Below are 27,847 nucleotides of genomic sequence, written 5' to 3' on the forward strand. Positions count from 1 at the left end.
TTTTACGAAATGAAGTAAGGCGGGAATATGTAAGGTGAAAGGTCAATGAGCTTTTCACGACGGCATGACGAGGAAAAATGGCTGACCAGGCACAGTTCGAAGCTCTCTTAGAGAGTTTGATGAGCACGGATAATGATGTCAGGACACAATCAGAGGTAAAAACAATCATTTGGTAATTTCTCCTGTTGTCATTTAACCAAGGATTTTATGGACTTGAAACCACGAAAAATTGTCGGCGGAACACGTGTTTCAGAACTTCCGCCATGTTCCATTCATTCTATGTCTAAATTTGACTTTGCTGCGTTCCGCTCCTTATTTTAGAGTGAAGAACATTGTTATTAGATTACTGTGGTATGTAAATGCTTAATAAGGATATTTACTTTTTAATAAATCGAATATTTCGTACGACTCTGACAGCAACTGCCTTTGACAGGATCACCACATTTCGGGCAAATTTTGGTTGTTTCCCACCCACAGATAAATACTGAGAGCGGTTATCTGTAAAAACGTGGGATATGATGTAATGTCTTCCATAGCATATTGACATCGTTATTCAATATCATCCGTCTGTCTGAAAATAATCGGATATCGATGAAATGAACACCACGTGGGCAATATTTCTCCCATGCCGTCCCTCCCCATCCCTCAATTCTCAAGGCACGCCATATGCATGCTTAAGCGTTAGATCCAGTTGGATACCTATTTTACTTAAGACCAGACATCGCCAATATATACCAATATACTCTGTATAAAGCACCTGTGGCCTTACTATTTGAATGATTATAAAAATATAGGAGTATTTCTCCCTTCTAATAAAAGGCCTCTTTGAGTTTGACATAACTGAGAAGACCAGTAGGCCCATAAAAATGTTTCAGCTAAGAGTAATTCTATTTACTTTAACTTACCCTTGTAGTTGCAGACGGTAAAAATATGAACTTGAATACAGGTTTTAATTTCTTATGTCACAATCTTAAGTAACATTTCAATTGATGTCTCAAAAATTACATTTTCACCTGGATACTTTGCTTGGTAAGTTTTATAGATAGGTCCTAGGTATTTGTCCCATCTGTCGGAGCACTGATGTATTCAGGATTACTAACTTAAACGTAATGAAGGCAGGTCTGAATGGACAAATAAATTATTATTTCTTTAGTATATGATTCACTATGTATCAAGATACTCCAGGGTTTTCCATAATTTTGTTAGTAGTAGGCTGTGTAGTGAAAGTAGGAGGCTGGCCTGCCGTATGATTCACTATGTATCAAGATACTCCAGGGTTTTCCATAATTTTGTTAGTAGGCTGTGTAGTGAAAGTAGGAGGCTGGCCTGCCGTGTACATGTACTCGTGTACGGAACATTATTATGGAACTGGATTGGTGTAGGTGGCCAAATGATCAAAGTAGACGGTCAAATTGGCCGGCAACCGGCTCTTATGGAAAACCCAGTACTCCCTGGACAGATGACTGTCTGACTTTCAGTTAGTTTGGCAGTCTTTCTCAGGACGTTTAGACATTTAATCACAATGTATGTTATGGGCAGAATGCATTTTATGGGTCCACAAAATCCTAATTGAAAACTTAAATTCTCTTTCCTTTAAGAATCTTTTTCTGCTATTTTATATAACATGTGAAAAAACTAAGGTGGTCAAAGATAGGTACATTGAATTCCAATTTATACCTGTTTAATCTCATGTCAAGACACATTGTTCTATGGCGGTCCTTTTAATTTCACTTCAAGCTTCTGTTTCCAACCAAAACATATTTGATGTAAATTGTGTATGTAACATTATTAGATAAATACCTAGTTTTATCTAGATTCTTCATAATCATCAAAGAAAACAATCAATAAATTCTCTTTCCATTCTTTGTAGCTTCTGGTTCTATATTTTCTTTAAGGCAAACTCAGCATGTTTTGACCTTTTCAACATGACACGAAAACTGAACCTGCAAAATGGTCAGTGATGTTTACTGATGCACCTTTGCAGGGTTTTCTATAATAGCCGGTCGCTGGCCAATTTGACCGGCTACTTTGATCATTTGGCCGCCTACACCAATCCAGTTCCGTAATAATGTTCCGTACACGACTACACGTACAAGACAGGCCAGCCTCCTACTTTCACTACACAGCCTACTACTAACAAAATTATGGAAAACCCTGCCTTTGTGTCGGGTGATTAAACTCATCTGTTCAGCAAGAATGAGAAAAAATTGCAGAATTGATCATATGTTATCATTTGTTCCACATAGAATTAATGATTTTAAAATACTCACTACATACGACAGAACTGTAATGTAGTGAACAACCAAAGTAGGCTTGACTAGAACTCTACGGCCACTTAAACCTTCTTTTACACTTTTACAATTCGTGGTATTTAGAACTTTCTGGTGTCAATTTGCTTTCTTCATGAAAATTGAACATTCAGTCTTCCTTCATAACACCCTAGAAAATCATGATGCTTCCATTGTGAAAACATCTTGACAACAGTAAACAAACAAAAACAATAGTGCAAGTACTAAATATTAACCAAAAAACTGTAATTACTTATCGACTATGTATTTACAACACCATGAGCACAGAACTACATGTATCAACTGTCCATAGAATAAAAAAAAAATAGATGATTACAAACGCAAGGTCAAGATGAAAATATCTAAGAAACAATTCAAACATTTATTAACATAATCATTAGTTTCTCAACTCTGTCATTTCTCTTGGCTGATGAATTTAGGAACCTAGGCTTGAGTGTATTGAAAGTCAAGAGTGAGTACCTGTGGTTAGGTTAAGGTTTTATGTCCTTAAGATGGACCGAGTTAGGAACCAAGACAATACACCTAGACAATACACTTGAGTGTATTGAAAGTCAGAATAAGTACCTGTGGTTAGGTATAGGTTTTTTTTTTTTTTTTTTTTTATTTATTTTATTTTTTGCATTTTTTCATTGTATGTACACAAAGAAGTTCACACACACACGCCCTTACATACCTACATACATACATACATATAAGAAAAAAGGAGAGAAGAGACAGATTATGATAGAAAATGGTTAGATAGAGGAGAGAAAGAAGGCAGATGGCTAGAGAGAGGAAGAGAGAAAGAAAGCAGATAGGGAAGGAAACAGGAAGGAATTCAAGACTTAAATAAAACTATATAAAGCAGATGGTGATTTTAAATAATTTACCAAACTGAAAATTTGTTGGTACAGATGATGGCCATTGTCAGGGACTGGTAACCATATCAGGTTTATTGATTCAGGTATAGGTTTTATGTCCTTAGATCCTTAAGATGTCCACATGATGATGTGGTCACTATCGCTAAAGTACACATTTTTAGTGGCATATATATTTAGTGGTGTATATCTTACAGTGAAAATGGACTGAACAGTCCTTAATAATCACATATTCATTTTGAACTGAACACAGATCATCACTTCTGGACACAGAGCCCGTAACATTCCTCACTTGATCATATGCTTAATAGTGAGGCAAAAAGTTAATTTTTTCCAAGTGAAGTACTTGGAGAAAAAATACACAGGAAGAAAGATGATGGGCTCTTATTCCATTGCCAAGTTAGGATTGTAGTGGGCACTGGAGACAGCAGACACAATTCCAGGGGTTGCACCCTATACCTGCAGTGCAAAAAAGAGCTTGAATAATCAATTAATTATTGATAAGTTGGATGTAATGGTAAATATCTTTTAGCATGAAGTTTACCCTGCTATAACATTTGTATGACATGAAATCTCTGAAATGAGTCAAAATTTTTCATCCAAATAATAGTCTGGAACTTGTAAGTTCATAGTTTGAAACTCAGTTATAGAGTAAGTCAGACTGACTCATTTGTATCTGTTAAGATATTGAATTATAATAATTGTATACTTGTTGTTAACTATATTGCAGGAAAATTATGACAAGATTCCAGCAGCAACAAAGATACCTTTCTTGGTACAGTCTATGAAGAACAGTAATGGCTCTATTGAGGTATGTCAGCCTAAAAATTAGATATTAAGATAGTGATGTTTTAAAAATATAGCAAGAGGATATAAAAATGAAACACTGAATTGGTTTACTGAAATAATTGTTTACTTGTGGTTTTTTTTTAACGACTTTGATAAAAGTAACTGCTTGGTCACACATTTGCCACAGTATTTAATTAAAATTCAACTTGTTTTGTAGACCAGAACAATGTCTGCAGTACTGCTGCGGCGACTGTTTTCATGCAGTTTTGAAGAATGCTGGCCCAGCTTATCAGATGAAATGAAGGCAACAATTAAAGAACAGATGATGATTGCCATTAGAGAAGAGTTAACTCCCCCTGTCAGGCGGAAAGTCTGTGATGCTACTGCAGAGCTCGCTAGAAATATGATCGGTATTTATTCACTTTCCATAGTTATGATGGCAGTTGTTTGGTTTAAATATTTAGAAATTTTACTTGTCCATGTTTATTTTTTTAGAGCAGATTGGTGATTTTGCTTATAACCATTATTTTGACATTGGAAAAGTCAAGATATGTATTAAACTGATCCTCTGTTTACCGGTTCATCAAATTGTATGAAAAAAATGTTGAAAATCTTCCATAGAATTAGAAATCAAAGTGCTTTTCTGTTTAGTATTTTTTTAAACATTAAAAACGTATTTTAGTTAGAATGTGTTATATCAGGATTTTTTGTATTATAGATTTCTGTTTGTTCTTTTGGATTTATGATGTTTTAGAATTTACTGTCTGCCAGTGTAAGATGGAATTATATATATCAAAGTAAAGTTTGCATACACATCAGTTAGTGTAAAATTTTATAATCGGTCATCAATAGTTTTGAGTCATTTAAAAACACTTTTACAGTGAGACCAAAATGGGTTTAGGAGTCCCCAAAGATGTTGTTTGAATTCAATTATTATGAAATTTAGACTTTAAAGTGTATTTTTTTTTCAATACCACTCAGGTCTGCTACATTTCTCAGTAACTCATGAAAGTTTTCAAATTGTAATGAACTGGATTTCTTGGATCAACACTTACATTGTGATAGCTTTGATTTTGTGTTTACAGATGATGATGAAAATGTGACATGGCCAGAAATATTGAAGTTTCTTTTTGAATGTGCAAGTCATGAAGATTCTGGACTCCGAGAGAGTGCCTTGCATATTTTTACGTAAGCTGATTGAGTCTTGATGACAAATATTTTTATGTAAATTTGAATTACAAAATTTTATTGCAGTGTTGCATGATATGTAATTATACTTTATAAGTAATGCATGCAATATATCGGACATTAATATAAAGAGAGGATGCAATGAGAGGTATATTTGTAAACATATGACTTGTTAAAATTTATCCATGATACCAATTAACAGATAACTTTATTTTCAACCTGAACACTTCTATTTTATGGATTTAATAGCAATGGAAATTGATCATTTCAAAGTATTTATGAAAGATTGAAAGACTAACTTATCTGCGAAGGAAGTTTTGAGTTGTAAAATGTAGAAATTGAGTACAGAATTTTCAAAGTAACATTAGATATTGGTAATGAGTATTTTAAATGGATATGTGTGTCTGATTTTAGGAATGTGCCTGGTATATTTGGTAATCAACAGAACCACTACCTGGATGTGATCAAACAGATGTTGAACGCTAATTTAAATGACACGGACCATCCACAAGTTAGATTTGAGGCAGTCAAGGCCACTACAGCATTTCTTGTAGCCAATGATAAACAACAGTCGATTTTGGCACACTTTAGAGACTTGCTGCCTGCCATTTTACAGGTGATTGATGGAATGCTGCCCCATTACATAATGATCGAGTCTTGGGAAAATTTATTACAAATTGTACTTTATTCTATAAAAAACCCAGGTAGCTAACTCTTAACCTGACTTTTTACAATGGGCTTAAGAAAGGACAATGAAATAATATTTGTAAGTTGTAGATAATTCTAAGAAATAACATAGTAACAGAGTTGATTCTCAATACATGCAGTGTTAACTTGATAACCTCTCAATGTGAATCAGCTGACATTCCATTAGTGTAACTGGTGAAAACAAAAGATTTGCTTGGTGCTGGTTTGCATTTAATATAAGAGTTGGTAGATGTTACACAAGTCAACTGCTTTAAGTGGCCTTGATAGCTCGGTCAATAGGGGGTTGACCAGCAAAGTCTCTGGTGGTGGTCAAGGTTCTTGGCTAGGCGCCCTTCCTTTAGTGATTTGTGTTTCTCAGAAAGATGAGAAATCGATTGAATTGTACTGGTGTGTTTTTGTCCTTGGGAAAATCACTTTACTTTTATTGTTCTGGATAACATGCCTCCCATGTCTTGTTCTAAGAGGCACCCACCAGTTACTGCAAGGAGGTCTTAGCTCAAAATGGCCCTGGCTATTCATAGGGCAATGAATCTAGCAGACAAACAAACTGCTTTAAATGTAAATGTAGCATTTCCAGTTTTGAATTTTTAAAAATTTTTGTGTTGATCTGCAAGATTACTATTTAAGTTGTTTTGGTGAAAAATTCAAGAAAGTTATATAAACTCCAGCCACCTTTGTAGCAAAGTTTTATTACATTCTGCATATATCTTAAATATACAGTTCAATCCAGTTATCTCGAACTCTTGTAACTCAAAGACCCTGTTTGATTTGAAGCATTTTGTTAATTCTTGCCTAACTTTACACAAAATATTCAAACTAAATTAAATATTTGTTTATCTCAAGTTTTCCAATGATACTGCTGAGTTCAAGATAATAAGTTTGGACTGTATACATGATAACTATACTAACAATCTCGCAGATCTGATCAGATGGTGTGTCATAAATTATGATACAATCAGTTGTATAACAATTTTAACATGAAAAGATATGTTCAATATTCTATTTGTTCATTCAGGCAATGGTTGACAGTGTCAATGCACAAGAAGATGACAGCTTGCTGAAGTGTTTGATTGAATTAGCAGAAACTATCCCCAAGTACCTACGCAGTCAGCTGGATAACATTATTCCATTCTGTCTTAAGGTAAGTAACTAATCTGGTGGATAAAATAAAAAGAAATTGGAATTGTAAAATAAAAGCTGACAAAAGCCACAAATTAAGATCAAGTGTTAAAGATGACAAAGGTCAGTTGAGGTCCAATTTCAGACGGTTCATTCAATTTTGTCTAAACTTCTTTAGTAGCTTGTACAAGGTAGTGATATCTTGATGGTACAATATCACATACTATATTTCATGTATGTTTCCAGATTGTGTCTGATGCTAACCTGGATGATTCTTGGAGACAACTCGGAATGGAAGCTATAGTTACCTTATCGGAAACTGCCCCAGCTATGGTTCGCAAGTTCAGCAAGTTTATGTCCTTGCTTGGTATGTTTTACTAACTTTAAAGAGACCAGACACTCTTAGAACAAACAAACATCACCTCATTAGTTAAAATTCCTTATATCGCTTGCATAATTGCAGCCCTCCTGTTATGAATTCCACGGAACAGGGTGTTAGATAGCAGTGAATCAGTAAGAGCTTTCTTCTCCAGTCCTGTCAATGGCATTTAAACATTTTGTTTATCTCGGTGAATATAGGTCCTATAGCCATCAAAGGTCGCTTTAAAAAATCCCCTTCAGGTGAAATCCACTCCGGGTTAAGAAACAGGCTGCTGTGACCTCCATTTTCTGCTTAATGTTTCCAGATGGTATTTTTATACTTCAAAAAGTTTCTTTGGTTGACTTCATCAGGAGTTTTTTCTGGCTCATCTGATGAACACATCATTCTTGTTTTAAAAACACACACACACACATGTACAAAAAAAAATTATAAGAAATGAATGTGTCTGCTGATTTGAGATATTATGTCATCAAGTTGTATCAAGAGATTGTGTGTGATTTATGTTGCAAACTCCATTAAAAATGTGTTAGTGCTAGAAAGTGTCTAATCTCATATTTATTTCACAACCACATTTTTATAAGTTGCAAATTTTTGTTTAGCTATGTCACTGTTGTAGTATTTTACTGTGTATTTCAATTAAGATTTATGTACTGGATGCATTTTACATTTCAGTTTTAATTTACCTACTTGATGTAAAAGTTTCCTTTTTCAATGGGAAACATATTGTAGGATATCATTGAAAATACTTGTGATATTGCCATCAAAATTTTTATACCACAACGTCATTCATGTTCAACACAGTAAAGTTTCTGCACCTTTAAAAAAACTTAATTTTACAATTGAAAAAAAAAATGATTTTGTTGAGTATAAGAAATATTTACATTTTGTAGGAGAGCTTTATTGTTATCGGACTATGACCAGGAGTAAAAGTTACTAAAATGAAAATAATCTCCTTTTCTATTCAACCATGATTTTACTGAAAGTAAATTTTTAGATTTTTCATAACTTTTCTGCGAAATGACATGTGCTTACACAGAATGATCCATTGCTGTGGGTTGTGTTTGTGTGACTGGAGCTATAAGTTTTCTTTGGCAACCCACCTGGACTAATGTTTAACTAAGTGTGTTAAAGAAAGTTTTGTTTGATATTGCAGTGCCCCAGATTCTGGCTTTGATGGTCGATTTGGAGGAAGAAGCTGACTGGGCTTTACAAGATGAACCCGAAGAAGAAGATACTGAAAGGTAAATTATTGTCATAATTTCTTTTGTATACATAATGATGATTAATGCAGCTGTATCATATTGCAGTTCCACCCTTTCCAGCACTTTGCAACAGTGCTAGAGGTATCAGATGTTGAAATCTCAAAGTCTATGAAATTGAAATCAGAAGCAAATGTTTGTTTTCCCCACAGCAATGCCATCTCTGCAGAGAGTGCATTAGACCGTCTTGCCTGTGCTCTTGGAGGGAAGACAACTCTGCCCCACATTCTTGCGAATATTCCACAGATGTTGCAGAACAGTATGTTTTCTCAATACATTTGTCAAACTGTCCTTTCAAGCCAAAAACATAGAAGTAATACATTTTAAGAATTAGAAGGTCACTTTAGTCGACCCAGTGCTGTCCATTGTCCATAAACATCTAATGATTTGAATTGAAAATGTTCATTATGAGCTTATTACTGATATTTTCTTGATTCTTGTTGGTCTTGTGTCTTTTGTGGCTACAATCATTAAAAACATATTTCCAAACAGTTATATTCAAAAATACTTTTTAAAGTGATTTTTAACTGAGAATTTGGTATCTAAATTGTAGTAGATTGAATGAAATTAAATTGATTTAATTTTGAATTTGTAGATGACTGGCGGTACCGACATGCTGCTTTAATGGCTATATCTGCCTGTGGGGAGGGATGTCACCAACAGATGGAGATTATGTTAGGCAATGTTGTAGAGGCCATCTTACCATTTCTCAAGGATCCGGTAAGTACACAGATCTGCCACCAGAAATTGTCCTACAAGAAACCAGCTCTCATATCCTGTGGTCAAATTGACCTGAAAACACATTTTTGCATGGAGTTTGGACTTAAAATATAAATACTAAATTTTAAGTAAACTTCTTGAAGTTGCCATTTGTGCTGATTCAAATTTGAAACAGAGTGTGATTTCATCTGTAAATATTGATAATTTATTTCATTTTAGCATGGAGTCTTTTTGGGAAATAGCCCAAAAGTGTCTCATGGAACTTTGATTAAGGAAGTTTTCTAATTCATAACAAAGTTATAATTGAAGGATTAATTACTTATGATTAAATTAAAAGATCACTTTTTATGACAACGGAATTACCTGTTTAGTGTCAGTTCTGGTTTGATCAAAAGCTTTATTCCCTTGATATTCTTGTTTGTTTTTCCTAGCATCCACGAGTCCGGTATGCTGCATGTAATGCCATAGGACAAATCTCAACAGATTTTGGTCCGATTTTACAGAAAAAGTTTCATGAAAAGGTAAGCCTTTGAACCATACTATGTATATTATGAATGGCATATGAATCGGAACTTTCTGCTTTATTATGAGAGAACATGATTGTTTAAGAAAAATATGTTTTTTTATCTTAAAATTTTGTAGAAAGGCATCACACATCATTAAGTTGAATAGTATGCATTCTACAACTTGTCAGAAATAGGTTACTATGAATGGTTATTTTTAAGCATGTGTAAATTCGGACATTTGTGCCAAAAGCAGAACATCAAGTTTTAGCAGAAGTGTCATGAAACAAGTCTGGGAGATGATTATTCATTTGTTTGTTCAGTTCTAGCTATTTCAGTTCAGTTGGTCAATTTTTATTTCCAGAGTATGTTTATTATAAAAACCTCCTCAGGCAATGATTGGTTTTACTGTTGACTTGATACATTGGACTATGGAAATCACTTATTCTCAATCAGAATTGGTAATTTTATTGAAAATTTTTAGGTTGTACCCTCCCTTCTGATGGTTATGGATGATGACGCCCACCCTCGAGTACAGGCACATGGCGCTGCAGCCTTGGTAAATTTCAGCGAAGATTGCCCTAAAACTATCCTTGTTCAGTACCTGGATGTGATCATACTCAAGTTGGAACAAGTTCTGGTCAGCAAATTCAAAGAGGTGGGTATGTTGAGTGAAGGAGGGAAAAATTTCAATTTCTTAGTGTTTCTTACGTGGAATGTGACATTTGCCATTAATTTGGATAACAAGGTCCACAGATTATTTTGGAATATGTAAGATAATTGATCCCTGGGTTTTTATAGGTCATCAGTACTTTAATCAATAAGAACAATAAATGACTGGTTATTTGTTCATGTTTCCCATTACAGTTAATGGAGAAAGGAACAAAAATGGTTTTAGAACAAGTTGTCACGACGCTGGCGTCTGTGGCTGACACTGCTGAAGAAAAGTTTGAACAGTATTATGACAGGTAAGAAAATATTCTATACAGCTCAGCTTCATGAAAATGAGCTGTTTGATAATTCTTTTTGTAATGTTGCACAATAAGGGGTTTGTACATACAGACTTGTTTGATGAAAATATCTCGAGATTCAAAGAGAGAGAAAGTGGGAAAATTTTGAGGTCTGGTAATCTGCAGGGAAGTTTTACACATATTGTTATAAAGATATTCTGAAGCAGAAAAGGGACCATAACCATTTTGTTATTAAGTCTGGTGGCATACGAATTGAAGGGCATTATAAATAATCATAAATAAGGGTATTCATTGATTTTGCTGAAAGCTGATTAATAAATTTTCAGTCAAATATGATATTGATTTAAATACATTATGAAACAGCTCACCAGATAATGTATGCTTGCAGGGGAATGATGTTTACTGCAAATATGAAGGTGTACCTTTATGATGATACCTTATTGCTAGATAGTATCTGACCCCAATTAAAAATCCGTTAGTTTGCAATGATAAAATATTTGTATTACTATATTCTGCTATCATATGGAAACATCATGAATCTCAGTCCCATGAATAATGAGCTGCCTGTTAATTCTTTAAAGGGCCACAAATGATATTGTGGCAAAATATAAATGATTTCATACATCTAGGCTAAAGGTAAGCTTACAGTGGATGTCAAAATGATCTCATTTTTCTATATGTTCATGAGTGTGTAAAGTATTTACTATGATAAACTGTACTGCAATGAATATACTGAAATATAAACAGTTACAGCAGATGTTTTGTAATGTTGCACAGTACACAGTATAAGGGGTTTGTACATACAGACTTTTCTGATGAAAACATCTTGAAATTCAAACAGAGAGAGAGTGGGAAAATTTTGAGGTCTGGTAATATACAGGGAACTTTACACATACTGTTATTGAGACATTCTGACGCAGAAAAGGGACCATGACCATTTTGTTATTAAGTCTGGTGGCATATGAATTGAAGGGCATTATAAATAATCATAAAAAAGGGTGTTCATTGATTTTGCTGAAAGTTGAATAATCAATTTTCAATCAAATATGATATCAATCTATATACATTACATAACAACTCACTTGCAGGGGAATGATGTTTACTGCAAATATGAAGGTGTACCTTTATGATGACACCTTATTGCTAGATAGTATCTGACCCCAATTAGAAATGATGAAATATTTGTATTACTATATTCTGCTATCATATGGAAACATCATCAATCTTCCTCCCTTTACAGTTTAAACGAAAGGTACTTTATAATTTGAGAAAAGTTAAATATTTGGGTATAGTACAACTATATATGTCATCTAGGTCCTTATTTCCATTCTGAATATATCTTGTTGTTTAGCCACATAGTTTCTCGGGAGAATTTGGATAAAAATGTAATTCCCAAAGGTCAAGAATTTGTGTTTCAAGATTTCAAGGTCACTGGTCATAGAAACATATTTACTCATTCAGTGATATCACACTGTTGACTATCTTTTCAAGGATTTTTATCAAACTAAATTAGACTTTAATGAGTCAGTCTCTCTGGATTACAAAAATTCACAGCCAATGTAACATTGCATTGTCCATGTGTTGTAGTCTGAAGGTATGTACTCTTTCAATATTCTGCTATCATACACTAAATATACCTGTACTAAATGGTACTAGAGATATGGTTTAAATGCATAACTGAAAAATAGTGCATGTAATATTACATCATTTAGGTGAAGAAGCTCAAAATTTCAATAAACTGATGTATATCTTTGAATTAAAGGTACATATCATCTTTTAAGTTGGGGAATGATGTAACTTGCAAATATGAAGGTGCATCTTGGTGATGACATTTCATTGCTAGATAGTATCTGACCCCATTTCTATTTTAAAAACATCAGATTTAAAGTGTTATGCTGTACAATAATAAACACTGAGGCGAATTCCTTTCATAGCTATTAATTTTGCAGCCGCATGATTTTGTTTCCTACGAACGGTATTATGGTTTATAAAATTCAGTTACATACTGAAAATTTTGAGTCCCTGCTGCACAGATTGCAAAACGCTGATTATTATTGCTTTTTGTTGGGCAACAGGAGTTTTAAGTTGACAAAGGCTTGTCCCACACATATTTAAGATGTTTTAACCTTTGTAATGAAATTGGTAATCAGATTGTAACATCATTACATCTTCCAGTATGAACCTGGTAAATCCAGTTCTGAAGTTTTTGAAGTACTGATTTTGGGGAGTGATGTAATTTGCAAATATGAAGATGTGAAATCTTATGATTACACTTCATTGCTAGATAGTATCTGACCCCAAAATGAGGAATTAAAAATTTAGCAATATATAACTATGTGTTCATCACAAACTTGTTATTAGTCCTTTGACAAAATAGTTCTTAGAAAGGATGAGGGATCTAGAGTCAATATATATGAAAGCTAACAAATAGAAATAAATTCTGTCACAACTTGATAATGAAGTTAACATCAAGGGTAATAAAATATAAACTTTATTTATTTTACAACAATTGCAAAACAAGCTGTCGGCTGATATAAATCACTCTTGTTGGCCCGGATATAAGCATGCAAAAGATCTTACTGTGGACGGAAAATCGAGTATCTTGAGGGAAACCCACATGACCGGGCAGGTGGCCCCATACATTTTCACGTCCATTGCGGGAAATTAAGAACTTTCTATAAATATTCTCAAACGAGAAAAACTCTTTAAAGCTATGCCACTATTGTTTTGTATTTGACTGGATCTGTCATAAGCAAATGTCATTAAACTGGATGAGGCACAGAAACTCTTTTTTCACATGTGGTTTATTCAATTTTATTTTAGATAAAAAAAATGTATTCAGCTATTTTATATTGCCATTGTGAGATGGTGGCAGTTCATACTGCTATTCCTGACTAATACTTCATCTGTCCTTACACAATTTTGTGTTTGATATTTCTGAAGAAGTACTGGATTTACCCCACTGAACTTTAAAAATCTAGGGCATCTATGTACATGTATAAATGATTTTTAAGGAAAAAAAATTTATATCTCTGTAGCATTTTAAACATTTTTCCTATCTAAATTTCTGTTGAGACATTTAGTTTAAACAAAATATGTTGGTGTGTTACTCAGAGGACATAAGCTGATAAAAGCCAGAAGATTTGTTTGCTGTATTTGAAGGAAACAAAAAACTCTTATCCATTTAAGGAAGTAAAATTAAGTAAATATTCATGCATTGTTTTGAAATGTGGCTCTATTGATAACTTGCCATTTGTTTTCCCAACAGATTTATGCCATCGTTGAAGTACATAGTACAGCAAGCCAACCAGACAGAGCTGCGACTTCTCCGAGGGAAGACAATTGAGTGTATAAGTTTGATAGGCCTTGCTGTCGGCAAAGAAAAGGTAAGAATTACAAGTCTTCCTTTCTCATGTGTGGATGACACACAATTTTCATTTCCCTTATATTATAATTCTTGATAAGTCGGGCACCTGCATAAATTTTTTTACATAAGATAATTAAATGTGTGAGGGTCACACTCATTGTGCTTTCCACCGCAGTAATCAATAATTATTTTGAATATATACACTATTTTTTTTTTTTTAATCTGACCCAAAAACCTACTTGCGCAATATACCCGCAAATTTACGGTATGTGAATTGTAACCACTAAAGTGTTATCACTGAAATATGTTCCATCCCCACCCAAGCAAAACAAACCTGATACAAAGGCCTGGTTTGATATTATTCTGTATTTGTATTTCTTGGGGTCAAGGTCACTCACAAAATGAAAACCAGATATTTAAATGTATAGAACAGGTACATGTGTTGATAACATTATATCTTGTTGTAGTTCCTTCAAGACTGCAGTGAGGTGATGCAGTTGTTGCTGAAGTCACAGACAGAACAAGAAGATCTGGCTGACGATGACCCACAGGTAATGATTTCTATATTTTACTTCATGTATCTCTGAGTATACTCCAGTTGTGCACTCTAATATATCTCCCAGTTGATTAGTAAAACAAGAGGTTTTCTATACAATTTTAAAGTCAAATTTGCTATTGATTTACAATATTTAAAGACCGTCTCACAAAGTAAGTCTCTATGTGGAACAGTTTTACTGTATAACAAATTTTGGTGATGTCATGTATATGTTAATAATTTGAAAATCATCAGTGGTAATTATGAGATTAAAAAATTGATGTAGAAGGGAAATATTAAAGATATGTAGTTGATGAATAGATTTCTGTCATATTCGAATAGCCTGTGATCTTACGTATCAGAAAGGTAGCAGAGTCATTGGGTTTATATTTTGTGTTATGTTATTCAGGCCATCAATGTTGTTAAAGTGAACTTTGCAAAAAGTATCAGAGCACTGTCTTTATGTAATAAATATGGAATTCATAAATTTTACTGATACATTTAAGTTGCTGCTAAGTAAATCTCATTGATCGTGTCCCAAAGTATCAACTCACCAAGTCCTGTTAAAATTAGTATAAACTGAATGAATCCTCGCTTCACATGTGTGATTTTTGATGTCCAGATACTTTGCTGTAATAAGTGATTACTTTTTTGTTCATACTGTATATTTTAGAATTAAATACTTTTTCAATTCCAGATTTCTTACATGATTTCTGCATGGGCAAGGATGTGTAAAATTTTGGGAAAAGAATTCCAGCAGTATCTGCCTCTAGTCATTGGTCCAGTTCTCAAAGCAGCATCCTTGAAGCCAGAAGTTGCACTCCTAGAAAGTAAGTTTGGTGATATCATCCATATGGAATTGCTTTAATTGAATGCACTGCCTTTCCTTCTTTCAAAGCTTGTATTTATACCACTTTTTTGAATGAGGTCCTTGAGAGTTCACTGTTGTGTCACATCTGGGTTTCAAAAGAAAATATGGACTTGTGTTATGTGCATTTCATGGACATCTACTATTTGATGCATTAACAATATAGATGATTATGTCCATGCTAAAATTTATTATTGGAGATTTTTGTATCACTTTGATTTAACCTTGAGTATGGAAATTTTGTGTTGATTTTTCTTTAAAATTTTATGTGTATTTATATGTACAGATATGGATATAAGTTGTTTTTTTCCTTCAGGTGAAGAGATGAAAGAAATGTACAATGATCAGGACTGGCAATTTGTCACTGTCGGTGACCAGGTAAGAAGAAACTTCTATACTTAATATGTTTTTATATTTGAAGATATTGCACTGTTTTAATCATTATAAAACAGAAAAAAAGTAGATGATATTTCTTACATTGAAGATATTGCAATGTTTTAGTAGTCATATAACAGGAATAAGTAGATACGCATCTGTATTTTTTTCAGCAAAGTTTTGGTATACGTACAGCAGGACTAGAGGAAAAAGCCACTGCTTGCCAGATGTTAGTATGTTATGCAAGAGAGCTCAAAGAAGCCTTCGCCGAGTATGCAGAACAAGTTGTCAAAATTATGGTGCCTCTACTTAAATTTTATTTTCATGATGGTAAGTTTGATTCATTAAGTGGAGGATGTGCTTGTCAGAATTGTTACTGATTGTTTTACCAGTTTCTGTGCAGTTATCCTAATTTGTTTGTGATAAATCCAGTGACCCATCACATAACCTCATCTCAAAGTATGGGATTGTCTTATTGTAGAAAAAATGAAAAAGTACATATAATTGTTTGAATTTTGATAAAACTGTTAAAAAAGGAAAAAAATGTGGGTAACTTTGGTACCAGGCATGGTATAATCATGGTATTATGACACTTTACGTCAGTTTTCATCTATTATTGTAAAGTGAAATCAATAGGTTAATCAATCTTGTTATTGATTAGCTAAGGATTACTACAAAAACCAACATAATGTATGCAGGTGCTTTTTGATGCCGAAAATGGTACAAAAAATTTCCGAAGTCCAAAACTTGAAATTATTTATTATTTGGTATATGGAGCATGGAATAGAATCTCATGAAATGTATGGTAGACATGCATATGTGTATTTTCATCAGATGAACAGCATTTCATTACACACTTTGGTATGATAATTGTGCAAAGACTCATCCCTCTTTATCATTAGACGATGTATGATAATATTAATAAATAATTAAATGAATCCATAGTCAAATGATCAGTCCCAATCCACACACAGCATACTAATGTGTCAATGCTTATTTCGATTTTTCCTTGGGGGGAAAAAAACCCTTGAAAATCCCAAAGCTACGTAATGTGTGCACCCCACAACTTTGATTATTTACTTTCTCCAAAAAAAAACTACTGACATTACGTGGGTTTTTATGGTAGAAAGATGATGGCAGGACATATTTTTCAGATATCAAAATTTGTTGGCAAATGTTTTCACCCTATATTCTGAGAAAGTAGGTGTTTTTTTGTTCCTCCATTTGTCTTGTTACTGTTATTATCTGTATACACAAATTGTTTCCAATCTTAAGTTATGGTTGCAGGGTTTTCCATAATTTTTTTAGTAGTAGGCTGTGTAGTGTAAGTAAGAGGCTGGCCTGCTGTGTATGTGTAGTCATGTACGGAACATTATTACGGAACTGGATTGGTGTAGGCGGCCAAATGATCAAAGTAGCCGGTCAAATTGGCCGGCGACCGGCTCTTATGGAAAACCTTGGGTTGATTGCAAGTGTAATTCAAAAATCTTTTTTAATTATTGATGATCTTTCATAATTGACAGATGTTTTCACTAAGTATGGTATACAGATATATATTGGACAGTCTAAAACTCTCCCAGTCTGCTTCTGATCTCGGTATATGTCAACAGTTTTGGCATTGTCATGGCCGTTGAAATATTATGTTTAATTAAATGACAGTTACTTTTTCCTGCATAGTAGCAATATGTTTTTATGTGTTTGCATCTTTTTAAATAATCTTAAATATTTGTTATACAGATATACGAATAGCAGCATCAGAAAGCCTACCATTTCTAATAGACTGTGCCAAGATTCGTGGTGAACAGTATGTAGCAGAGATGTGGCAATACATTTGTCCACACTTGCTGAAGGCCATTGAGATTGAACCAGAACAGTCTGTGCTGCCTGAACACATGAACTCGCTGGCAAAGGTATCAGGAATATATTTAAACATACATATGACTTGTGTATGCAACCAAAAACATAGTTACACAGGAGTGACATGGTCAGAGCAGAGAAACATAATATTTTCATGATTTTGTCAAATGATCTGCAGTGTTTTTTGGTTAGATATTCAGTAGGGTAATGTTTCTGCTCATTAGCTCACCTGGCCCATCCCACTTCAACATTTCTCTTTAAGCGAAAAAACTTTCTGAAAAGAAAATGCATTAACCCATATTCAGGTAACAAGGATTGAAAAGATTGAAATCTTCAAGCAACCTTTTCTCATTAATCAATACCTTTAACTTCAGGTATGTGAAATGTCAGTGTATTTGTAAAAAAGTATTGAAAACTAAACAAACTTTGGTCAACATAATGGTTACCTAATCATAAGAAAGGGTACAACTTATATTCCAGTCCGGCTGATATGTGGATCGAATAAAAAAAAATCTTTAAAAATTTGCGCTGGCAATGATACTGTACTAAATACCATCTCTTATCTCCAGATAATCGTTGGTTGAGTTAGACATATTTAAACAAGAGTAGAAGTTAAGATAAATAACGGAGGCAAATTGCACATTTTTATGCAATTCAACACTAATTATAGTGTACTGTATGTTAAATATGATGTTAATAGTATATTAAGTCAGTAAAGGTATAGTAAATATCATAAAAGTAAATAGTATGTTTAGCGGCTAATCATGTAGTAAATATTATAAAGTTAATAGTACATTAAGTCACCAAAGGTATGGGAAATATGATTGAAATGGGGTTTTTTTTATCACTAATTGTATAGTAAATATTATAAAGTTAATAGTACATTAAGTCACTAAAGGTATGGTAATATATAAACATTTTAATGGTATATTTAACCATTAATTGTATAGTAAGTATTATGAAAGTTAATAGTACATTTAGTCTCTAATTTTATGGTAAATGTTTTTGTAAATATTAAAAAAAAAAGGTTCATAAGCACTCTTTTTGTTATTTCAGTGCATCGAAAAACTTGGAAAAGGATGTTTAACAATGGAAAACCTTAATTTATTGACACAGCTTGTAGATAAACAATTACAGGAACACTTCAAGAAACAAGATGAGCGACAAGGTAAGATTGACCAAAACACAATCTTTCGTAAAGCATCCTACATTAAGTTATGGTTTGCAGATTCTAGACTGACTCAAAAGTTGTGGTGACATCTTGTTTTTTTCCTCTACTTTGTCAACATTTTGTGTCCAAATGTAATCTAAGAAAAAACTATACCAATATATCTGTCACTATTTCACATGTAACATCTGGTTCACATCTGTTATGATGAATTTTACTTGTATTTCTATCATTCTCAGGTTTGTTAAAAGTCTCGAATATTTTTGAATAGTGATGATGAGAATTAGATTTACATCATTACAGATAATTTGGAACTGATATTAAACATTTTACATTGAATGATTGTAGCTAAAAGAGGTGATGAAGATTATGATGAAGATGTGGAAGATGAACTTATGGATGAGGTTTGTTTTTGAAAAAATGATAATTAGATTTAATTCCACTGACCATGTTTAAAGCATCTAAAGCTACCAGAAGTGTTTTGCTCTCAATGAATGGTAAATTGTACATATTTGGCAGGCTATCTTGGGGTTTTTGTACTAAACACATCATGCTTTTTGCAGTTTCTGTATGTTGTTAATTTACTGAAGCAAGTACACAAATTCATCTTTGTGCTTATGTGTTCAGAATTGATATCCTGCTAAAATTTGATAGCACTAACAAAATCTATAAAGAGAAGATTGTTATAATTGGATGACAGTGAGACTTGTAAGATTGATTCTTTTTGTCAATGTTTTTTACTGAAACTGCATTACAAGACCACCTGTCATACGTGATCTTAGTTATTGCCTCCCTTCAGAGGTCACATACGACATATTTGACTATAATCATTTGATGATTTTTTTGCCTGTATAGGATGACGAAGATGTGTACATCCTAAGTAAGATTGCTGATATCATTCATGCCCTATTTGGCACACACAAAGAGGAATTCCTTCCCATCTTTGAACAGCTGATGGGCTACTTTGTCCGACTACTGGTAAGTTATTTATTTCATTTATTTAAGAGCTTTCCTGAAAACAATGAGTTGTTTTCCCATTGTTTTAGGGAAGACTGTCATTAGCAGAAAAATTTTGTGACGAATGTGTATTAGAGGATACTTACAAAACATTAAAATACCTGCAGAAGTTTACTTACCCTTATACTGCTTTTGCTCAGGTCATTACTCATTATGGTAAAAGTTATATTTGTCAGTTTAATACTGGTTCAGTCCACTGTAGACAGGGAAAAAAATATTGTTTAACTAATTAATCTTTGAGAAATCCAACTGTTTATTTCTGACTTAAAAGATCACCGCCATGTATTTTATTACAGGGGGCAGAGCGACCATGGCCGGACAAACAGTGGGGCTTGTGTATCTGGGATGATGTCATTGAACATTGCGGGGCGGTAAGAACACAAAACTGTATACTATAGATGTTTATATGTATATTTAGCAATAACATTGTAGTGTTTTCTAGCCCACCAACATCATCAGATGGTGGGCTATTCAAGTTGCCCTATATCTGTGGTCTGTTGTCCGTCTGTCCTTCTGTCCTTCCGTCCGTAAACAATTTTTGTTATCGCTATTTCTTGAGAAGTACTGGATGGATCTTTCTCAAATTTCATATATAGGTTCCCCTTGGTCCTTAGTTGTGTCCATAAGATTTTGAGACTGATCAGAAAAACAAACTTGCCTATAGACGGCCGTCTCAGGTTTCGACTTTAATAGTTTGTTATCGCTATTTCTTGAAAAATACAGAATGAATCTCTCTTACATTTCCATTGTAAGTTCTGTTTGGTCTCTACTTGTGCCTGTTGGATTTTGGGACTGATCAGAAGAAGCAAAATGGCTTCCAGGCAAGCATTTTGGATTTGGCAAGTAAAGATTATCATTGCTGTTTCTGCAAAGGAATGTCCAAATTTCTAATCATTATGAGCAAAACAGAGAAGAGAAAAGAAGGGAATAGTTGAGCTTTCAAAGAGCAATCAAGTGTGGGCACCAAGATCCCTCTGAGATCTCATTTTTATTATTCTCTTTGTCAAAAGTATTGTGCTAAAATATGGTTATGCTAGTTGCAGTTAATGCATGTTGTTACATAGCAATATTTTAGGTGCACAGAAAATTCATCATTGCAATAATTTGCTAAAAAGTAATAATTTACCAAGATTTTATAGCACCTAAACTAAGTACATGAAGATATCACTCGGTATATTTGAATTTGAAAGTTTAGATATATAATGGTTCAGTTTTAATGACATATGTTTCTTGTTTAAAAAAAAGAGATATATAGACTTCAGTTCCCTTTAACTCAGAGGTAAATTACTAAATTAAAATTAAAAGTTTTGGCAAGATAGAAATCATATTTTGATTTGATATGCATGGTAGGCTTTTTGGTTTTAAGTTTAAAGTTGTTTCTTTCACAGCATTCGGTGAAATATCAGGAATATTTCCTACAAAATATGATGACATATCTGACTGAAAAGAGTGCTGAGGTTCGTCAGGCTGCAGCGTACGGCGTTGGAGTCATGGCACAGTTTGGGGGGAATGTGTATGCACAAGCCTGTGCAGGTCAGTTGAAGTATTAAGTACTTTTTCAATTTACTTATATTGGTGGAAGGATTATCACAAACTGAACTGAAAAGAAATGAATCTTTCTGCAATTATTAGATTCATATAAATGGAAATGCACGGACTACATCATAGCTATGAACTAATTTTTATGAATTATTCTCTTTTCACCACAGAATTTCAACGAAAGAAAATTATATTCCTGAACAAAGAAAATTATATTCCTGATCGTTACCAATCACAACATTTACTTTTAATTGTAGAGGCCTTACCTTTACTACTGAAGATGATACAAGATCCTGATTCACGAGCTGTAGAAAACGTGAACCCAACAGAAAATGCCATCTCTGCTGTCACCAAGATCTGCAAATACAATTCATCCAGAATCAACATTAACGAGGTTTTAGGATTTTGGCTGACATGGTTACCTGTTTGGGAAGATGAAGACGAGGCTGTCCATATATATGGCTACCTCTGTGATCTGATAGAAATGTAAGATTACTGTCTAATGTTTTAAATTATGTCATGAAATTGACTGGTCATGCAATCTTGAAATGGAAACAGAAGACATGCATGTGATACAGTAGAGCCAAACAATAATTTGAACTACACCATACAACTGTTTTGTCCTTCTAGGACTCCTCAATAATGTTTGTTATGTATATAATCTAATGAAACCATATGGTTCGATGCTCCCTACCCAGGAATACCAAGAAGCTTCAGAGTTGCTTATCCACGTTCCTGGCACTGTAGACAAGTGTTTTGTATAACAGAATTTTGATGAGAAATTCATGTTTTATATAAGAAAATGGATCTTTACAACATTTACAACTCAGGACTATTTGTAAGTTTTGTAACTTTAGAAGTAAGACTGTGTATTCTTTTCAACAGAAACCATCCTGTTATACTGGGGGAGAACAACAAAAATCTACCACAGATTATTTGTATTATTGGTGAAGCACTACACAAAGAGGCTGTGTCTTCAGATGATGAGGTCTTCCAGAGACTTCTTAACATTGTCCGACAAGTACAGGTATGTTTGCTGTGTGAGAGACAAGTACAGGTATGTTTGCTGTGTGAGAGACAACTACAGGTATGTTTGCTGTGTGAGAGACAAGTACAGGTACGTTTGCTGTGTGAGAGACAAGTACAGGTACGTTTGCTGTGTGAGAGACAAGTACAGGTATGTTTGCTGTGTGAGAGACAAGTACAGGTACGCTTGCTGTGTGAGAGACAAGTACAGGTATGTTTGCTGTGTGAGAGACAAGTACAGGTACGTTTGCTGTGTGAGAGACAAGTACAGGTATGTTTGCTGTGTGGGAGACAAGTACAGGTATGTTTGCTGTGTGAGAGACAAGTACAGGTACGTTTGCTGTGTGAGAGACAAGTACAGGTACGCTTGCTGTGTGAGAGACAAGTACAGGTATGTTTGCTGTGTGAGAGACAAGTACAGGTATGTTTGCTGTGTGAGAGACAAGTACAGGTATGTTTGCTGCGTGAGAGATAAGTACAGGTATGTTTGCTGTGTGAGAGACAAGTACAGGTATGTTTGCTGCGTGAGAGACAAGTACAGGTATGTTTGCTGCGTGAGAGACAAGTACAGGTATGTTTGCTGTGTGAGAGACCAGTACGGGTACGTTTGCTGTGTGAAAGACAAGTACAGGTATGTTTGCTATGTGAGAGAAAAGTACAGGTATGTTTGCTGTGTGAGAGACAAGTACAGGTATGTTTGCTGTGTGAGAGACAAGTACAGGTATGTTTGCTGTGTGAGAGACAAGTACAGGTATGTTTGCTGTGTGAGAGACAAGTACAGGTATGTTTGCTGTGCGAGAGACCAGGACAGGTACGTTGGCTGTGTGAGAGACAAGTACAGGTACGTTTGCTGTGTGAGAGACCAGTACAGGTACGTTCATGTGCGAGAGACCAGTACAGGTACGTTTGCTGTGCGAGAGACAAGTACAGGTACGTTTGCTGTGTGAGAGACAAGTACAGGAATGTTTGCTGTGTGAGAGACAAGTACAGGTGTATGATCTGTGTAGTCAACAAGTACAGGTATGTGTTCCATTTGAGAGACAATTATAGGTATGTGTCTTGTGTAGTAGACAAGCACAGGTGTTGTGTGTTAGTAATGTGATGCTAAAAGTCACCGAGTGCACCCATGTAATATAGTTATCTTACAAATTTGTTTCAACAATATATACAGATTACTGTATATAATGTTTTTTGATATCTGGAGATCATTTTTAATCAGTCTTAGTCTGTCCTAGTCTTTTTGAACTTGTAGGATAACAATTGTATGTTATGTTTCAGAGTAACCAGGAGTTGTTCCAGGTGTGTGTGCCACTCCTGACACAGGACCAGCAACAAGCTCTATCAGATGCTCTCAACGCTGCCCAGAGCTGAGGACAATCCCTGCCTTTATGGACATATATACACAGTAGTGGAGATATCATTAAAGCTAATGCCAAATCTGCAATTCTGCTGTCAGCTATTTTGGACTTGCCCCCAACTTGTTCATATTTTGGCAGATATCAAGCATTTTTGGAGGTGCTTCCTGGAAGCTGTTACAAGCATCTTTAAATACTGCACAACTGAAGTTGATCTCCATTCGTGTTTTTTCAGCAAACATTTGACTCACAAATTTCTATTAGAAGTTTGTGTTCTGTGTTCAGAGATCATGAGTGCCCAAGACCAAGGATAAAACACCTGCGTGATTGGTGACAAAGTTACTATCCCTACTGTGCATACTGTTTTCTAGTACATGTTTGGAAAGGATTGAATCCAGCGATGCTTTCCACATTTTGCTTGAAGATTTCGTGTGAGAACTGCTAGAAACAGAAATTGAATGCAATATGATATTTATGTGTTGTGAATGAGTTTCTTAAGCCAGGCCAAGTTTTCCTACCTGTTGAAAGATTTAGCTATAAAGCAAAGGACATAAATATTCTAATGAAATGTTTGTAATAGATAAAGGTATCAATGCTATTGAACAGGCATTCTTTTTTGAGAATTAGATGTGATCAATTTCAGAATTGTACTGAAAGTTATATAGCTTATATGTATCATAACTTGCAAGGACACCTGAGTATCAACAGAACTGAAGGTTTTATTAGTTTAAACTGTAAAATTATGAAACATCCAACCACATCTTATGTGGTTTAAGGAAATTGTACTAGATTTGGAAATATAGAACTCAGGAAATCAAAATGAAAGCCAGATTATCCCAAAGGGAGTTCTTCACTTTGTGTAGGAGATAATCATGAGATTAGAAGCAGATAGAAGTCTAGAGAAGCCAGCATTGTTATGTTAATGAAAGTTTAATTATAAAGTATAGATAAATGTTGCATCATATGGAATATATAAGGAACTTTCAGGTCTTTTATTCATAATTATTCTATAAATTCTTATTTTGCAATTAGTGGTTCACTTTTAATAGTTACTTTTTGAATTTGTAAATTGTATATTAAGTGAACAACAATTTGTAATTCAACCCAGTCCAGTATCTTCAGTTTCGAGAATGTATGAAGTGATGTAAAAGTTTAGAGAACATTACTTCACATGTACTAAATTTGGTTGCTGATGCTTCCTATTATAAATCTACGTAAATTTTCTCCCTTGTGTTGTGCTTAAAGACTAATTGAGATTTTGTGTCCTAAAGGAAGAATGTTCTGTACATGGAGGATGATACCATTTTTGTTACGTGTTGCAGGATTGTTTTGTTATTGGATTTGTAGATTGTTTCTATGTTGTTAAATATTATGTTACTGTCTGTATACTGTCTACCAAGTGGTGTTGGTAATCTCTTGATTATTGTAATCTGGCTAATAGCAAAGCTTTGAAAACTTCTGATCACGAAAAATACCATTGTTTCAGTTGTGTGATATTTACTGTCATTCCAGACTGCCAAGGCTTAGGAGTGTACATTTTTTTTGCAACAGTTTTTCTTAAAATATTGGAAAAAAGGTTTGCATTATTGGATATGGGAAAACATAGCAAATCATTTAACAATTTGAATTACTGTAAATTTGTTTTATACTGAAATATTGAACTTGTGTATCCTACTGTCTTTTCAAATTGGTTACACATCAGACATTTTTGGCCATAAATAGTTTGAATGCTAGCTTTTAATATTTTAGCAGTCACTGTAGTCCTGTTTTGAATATTAATGAGTGCAGAATACCACAAATTTATGATCCCAGTGTTTGCATAAAAAATGCATACAAATCAAATGGCGGCATAATATTTGTAGAAGTCTACAAACATTTTAGAACCTTGTCCTGTTGCTGCCAAGTAAGTTCCAACATTCATTCTTGTATTGTTAAAACTGACATCTTTATAACTTTAAGATGGAAATCACTTTGTATTGATATATTTTGAGAGAATATCTGCAAGAACAATCTCTTGAAAATGTGATACTGATAAATACAAATAAATGTAAAGGAACAATGCCAAATATTACAGAATTTTTTCTGTACTTAATTTTAAGTCAACTCTGGTGAATGGGAAATTATTTTCAATCATTGCTTTTCAGTAGGTTTGTGTATATAACAGTACACCTGGTTTAGAATATTTAAATCTACTTTGTACCCAACTCATCTCCCAAATGAATTATTTGAAGAGTTTTTTTATATACAAGATAGTCAACCTCATTCATATATCTTGTTCATTCATAATCAGTCTTGGTTGTCTCCCCCTTAATTACTCGACAGTACAATTTTGGTAGTCTTGCAATTGGTTCTGGATGTTTCAAAGAATTCATGATAAGCCCAACAAGATTAATTGTTTAGTTTGTGCACCGAGATAAATGTTGGATGGCTAACAGTAGGTATATTAGGTATATTATACCTAAGAAATTCATACAGGAAATTACGGTAACCGATTTATTTGTTTTGCAGTTGATGTGTGGTACATTCCTGCTAGCTTTAGTATTTATGAATCTCTATGTATTGAATTATGTTAAAATTGAATGGAAGCTCATGCAAGTTTCCATTCTGAGGAGTTGTCTAGAAATACTTCTCTGTGAAGATGTTTTACGTTTGATATTTCTTTCCTTTGCTTCTTCCCTTGCTTCTTGATGTATTGTATTTGGTGTTGTGTCGTGCCATACTTGGTATTTCTTCAATATTTTCTTTTCTTATTTGGCAACAGCAAATCAGCAATAAGTTTAATGAATATCTTAATCTTTATCTCAATGAAAATAATATTATGAATATTGATTGTGAAATTCCTTGTCACAGTAATCAGTTTTTTAGAAGTAATATTGAAAATATTTATCCTTGACATTGATAATGGCAGAAAGGGCAGTGTTTGTATTGAAACAAGTTCATATAATTCACAATATCAATATTCATATCTGGAAAATAAAAAAAGCTCATTTTTTTGTTTATTTATTGAATTTCATGGCTTAAGTAGTGACATTTTTCTGTGGAACAATTTTGACATTTTAACTTAAAATCCAGAACACAAAGCTAATTAAAGGCTTAATAAAGCAGATAATTTATTAGGGGTGAAAACAATTTCCCTTCAGCAAAAAGAGCTGTGATATGGGATCTGTTTGATAGATGTAAGCTGATCACACAAGTGCTGAAATTGCTGTCTTAATTTTGTATCTACAAAATGTAAGTTTTATTTACATTATTTTCGAAAGAAATGATTAGCCTTGGTACAAGAAGGCATTTCAGGACATTTCATGTATAGACCATAAATTCTGTGCATTGTTGTCCTGTTAAATTTAATACACATGGCATTTAGGCCAGTATATGAAACAATTTAGAAAACCCTGACAAATATTGCATTATTTGTCGCAATTGTTAGAAATTTCACTTTGTATCAGATTTTGTGCAAACTGTGATAATAGATTAATGTAGAGAATTCAGTCGCCTGTGAAAAATATAACTATACAGTACCAAGCGGTTTTGTTTTCACTTACAATCAGTCCCGTTTTGTCTATAACAGACTGTCCGGTTGTTCGAAAAGAGTAGCTAAGGATTAATGGGACAGGATTGTTGTCATGCAAGATGCTGATAATCACATTCTGAATAGTATTGTCATATGGCATATTATATATAGCATCAATAAAATTGTCATTCAATGCTTTTTATGTTTTGTCTGTTTTCACTGCACCTTAAACAAGATGTGTAGAAATGGCTAGCATTTAAGAGGACTAAAAGCTGTTTAAATGGTTGTTTGGATATGCGTTAGATCAATGTAGTAAAAGGTGGTTTTCATAAAACTGATATGATAAAAGACGTTTGTTATACTCAAGTCTAGAAGGATTAAATATAGTGGTTACTAAACACTCAAGTTACTGTTGATGTTTGGC

At 33.8% G+C, this 27,847-nt stretch overlaps 1 protein-coding gene across 1 annotated transcript; it reads left to right on the forward strand.

Annotated features, from left to right (window-relative positions):
• The first annotated feature begins 77 nt into the window (after positions 1-77).
• LOC132550795 (importin-5-like) lies at positions 78-27,623 on the forward strand. Its single transcript, XM_060214883.1, has 27 exons — positions 78-155; positions 3,897-3,977; positions 4,173-4,365; positions 5,041-5,143; positions 5,558-5,759; positions 6,867-6,992; positions 7,217-7,337; positions 8,506-8,593; positions 8,764-8,870; positions 9,207-9,331; positions 9,763-9,852; positions 10,319-10,492; positions 10,702-10,802; positions 14,074-14,191; positions 14,640-14,723; positions 15,405-15,537; positions 15,892-15,953; positions 16,124-16,280; positions 17,688-17,860; positions 18,864-18,975; positions 19,324-19,379; positions 19,831-19,953; positions 20,289-20,363; positions 21,381-21,525; positions 21,789-22,017; positions 22,417-22,558; positions 23,836-27,623. Exons 1-27 carry the CDS (start codon positions 78-80, stop codon positions 23,926-23,928), a joined length of 3,291 nt encoding a protein of 1,096 aa, XP_060070866.1. The 3' UTR covers positions 23,929-27,623.
• The last annotated feature ends 224 nt before the right edge of the window (positions 27,624-27,847 follow it).

This window comes from Ylistrum balloti, unplaced genomic scaffold (assembly GCF_031769215.1).
Source record: "Ylistrum balloti isolate Yb309-2 unplaced genomic scaffold, AGI_CSIRO_Ybal_v1 Utg370150, whole genome shotgun sequence".
Taxonomy (NCBI): domain Eukaryota; kingdom Metazoa; phylum Mollusca; class Bivalvia; order Pectinida; family Pectinidae; genus Ylistrum; species Ylistrum balloti.

Bases quoted from the DNA above. Each gene is read 5' to 3' on its own strand.
- LOC132550795 (XM_060214883.1), top strand. From the start codon at position 78: ATGGCTGACCAGGCACAGTTCGAAGCTCTCTTAGAGAGTTTGATGAGC. The intron at 14,724-15,404 runs GTAATGATTTCT...TTTCAATTCCAG, and splicing joins TGGCTGACGATGACCCACAG to ATTTCTTACATGATTTCTGC. The intron at 19,380-19,830 runs GTTTGTTTTTGA...TTGCCTGTATAG, and splicing joins AAGATGAACTTATGGATGAG to GATGACGAAGATGTGTACAT.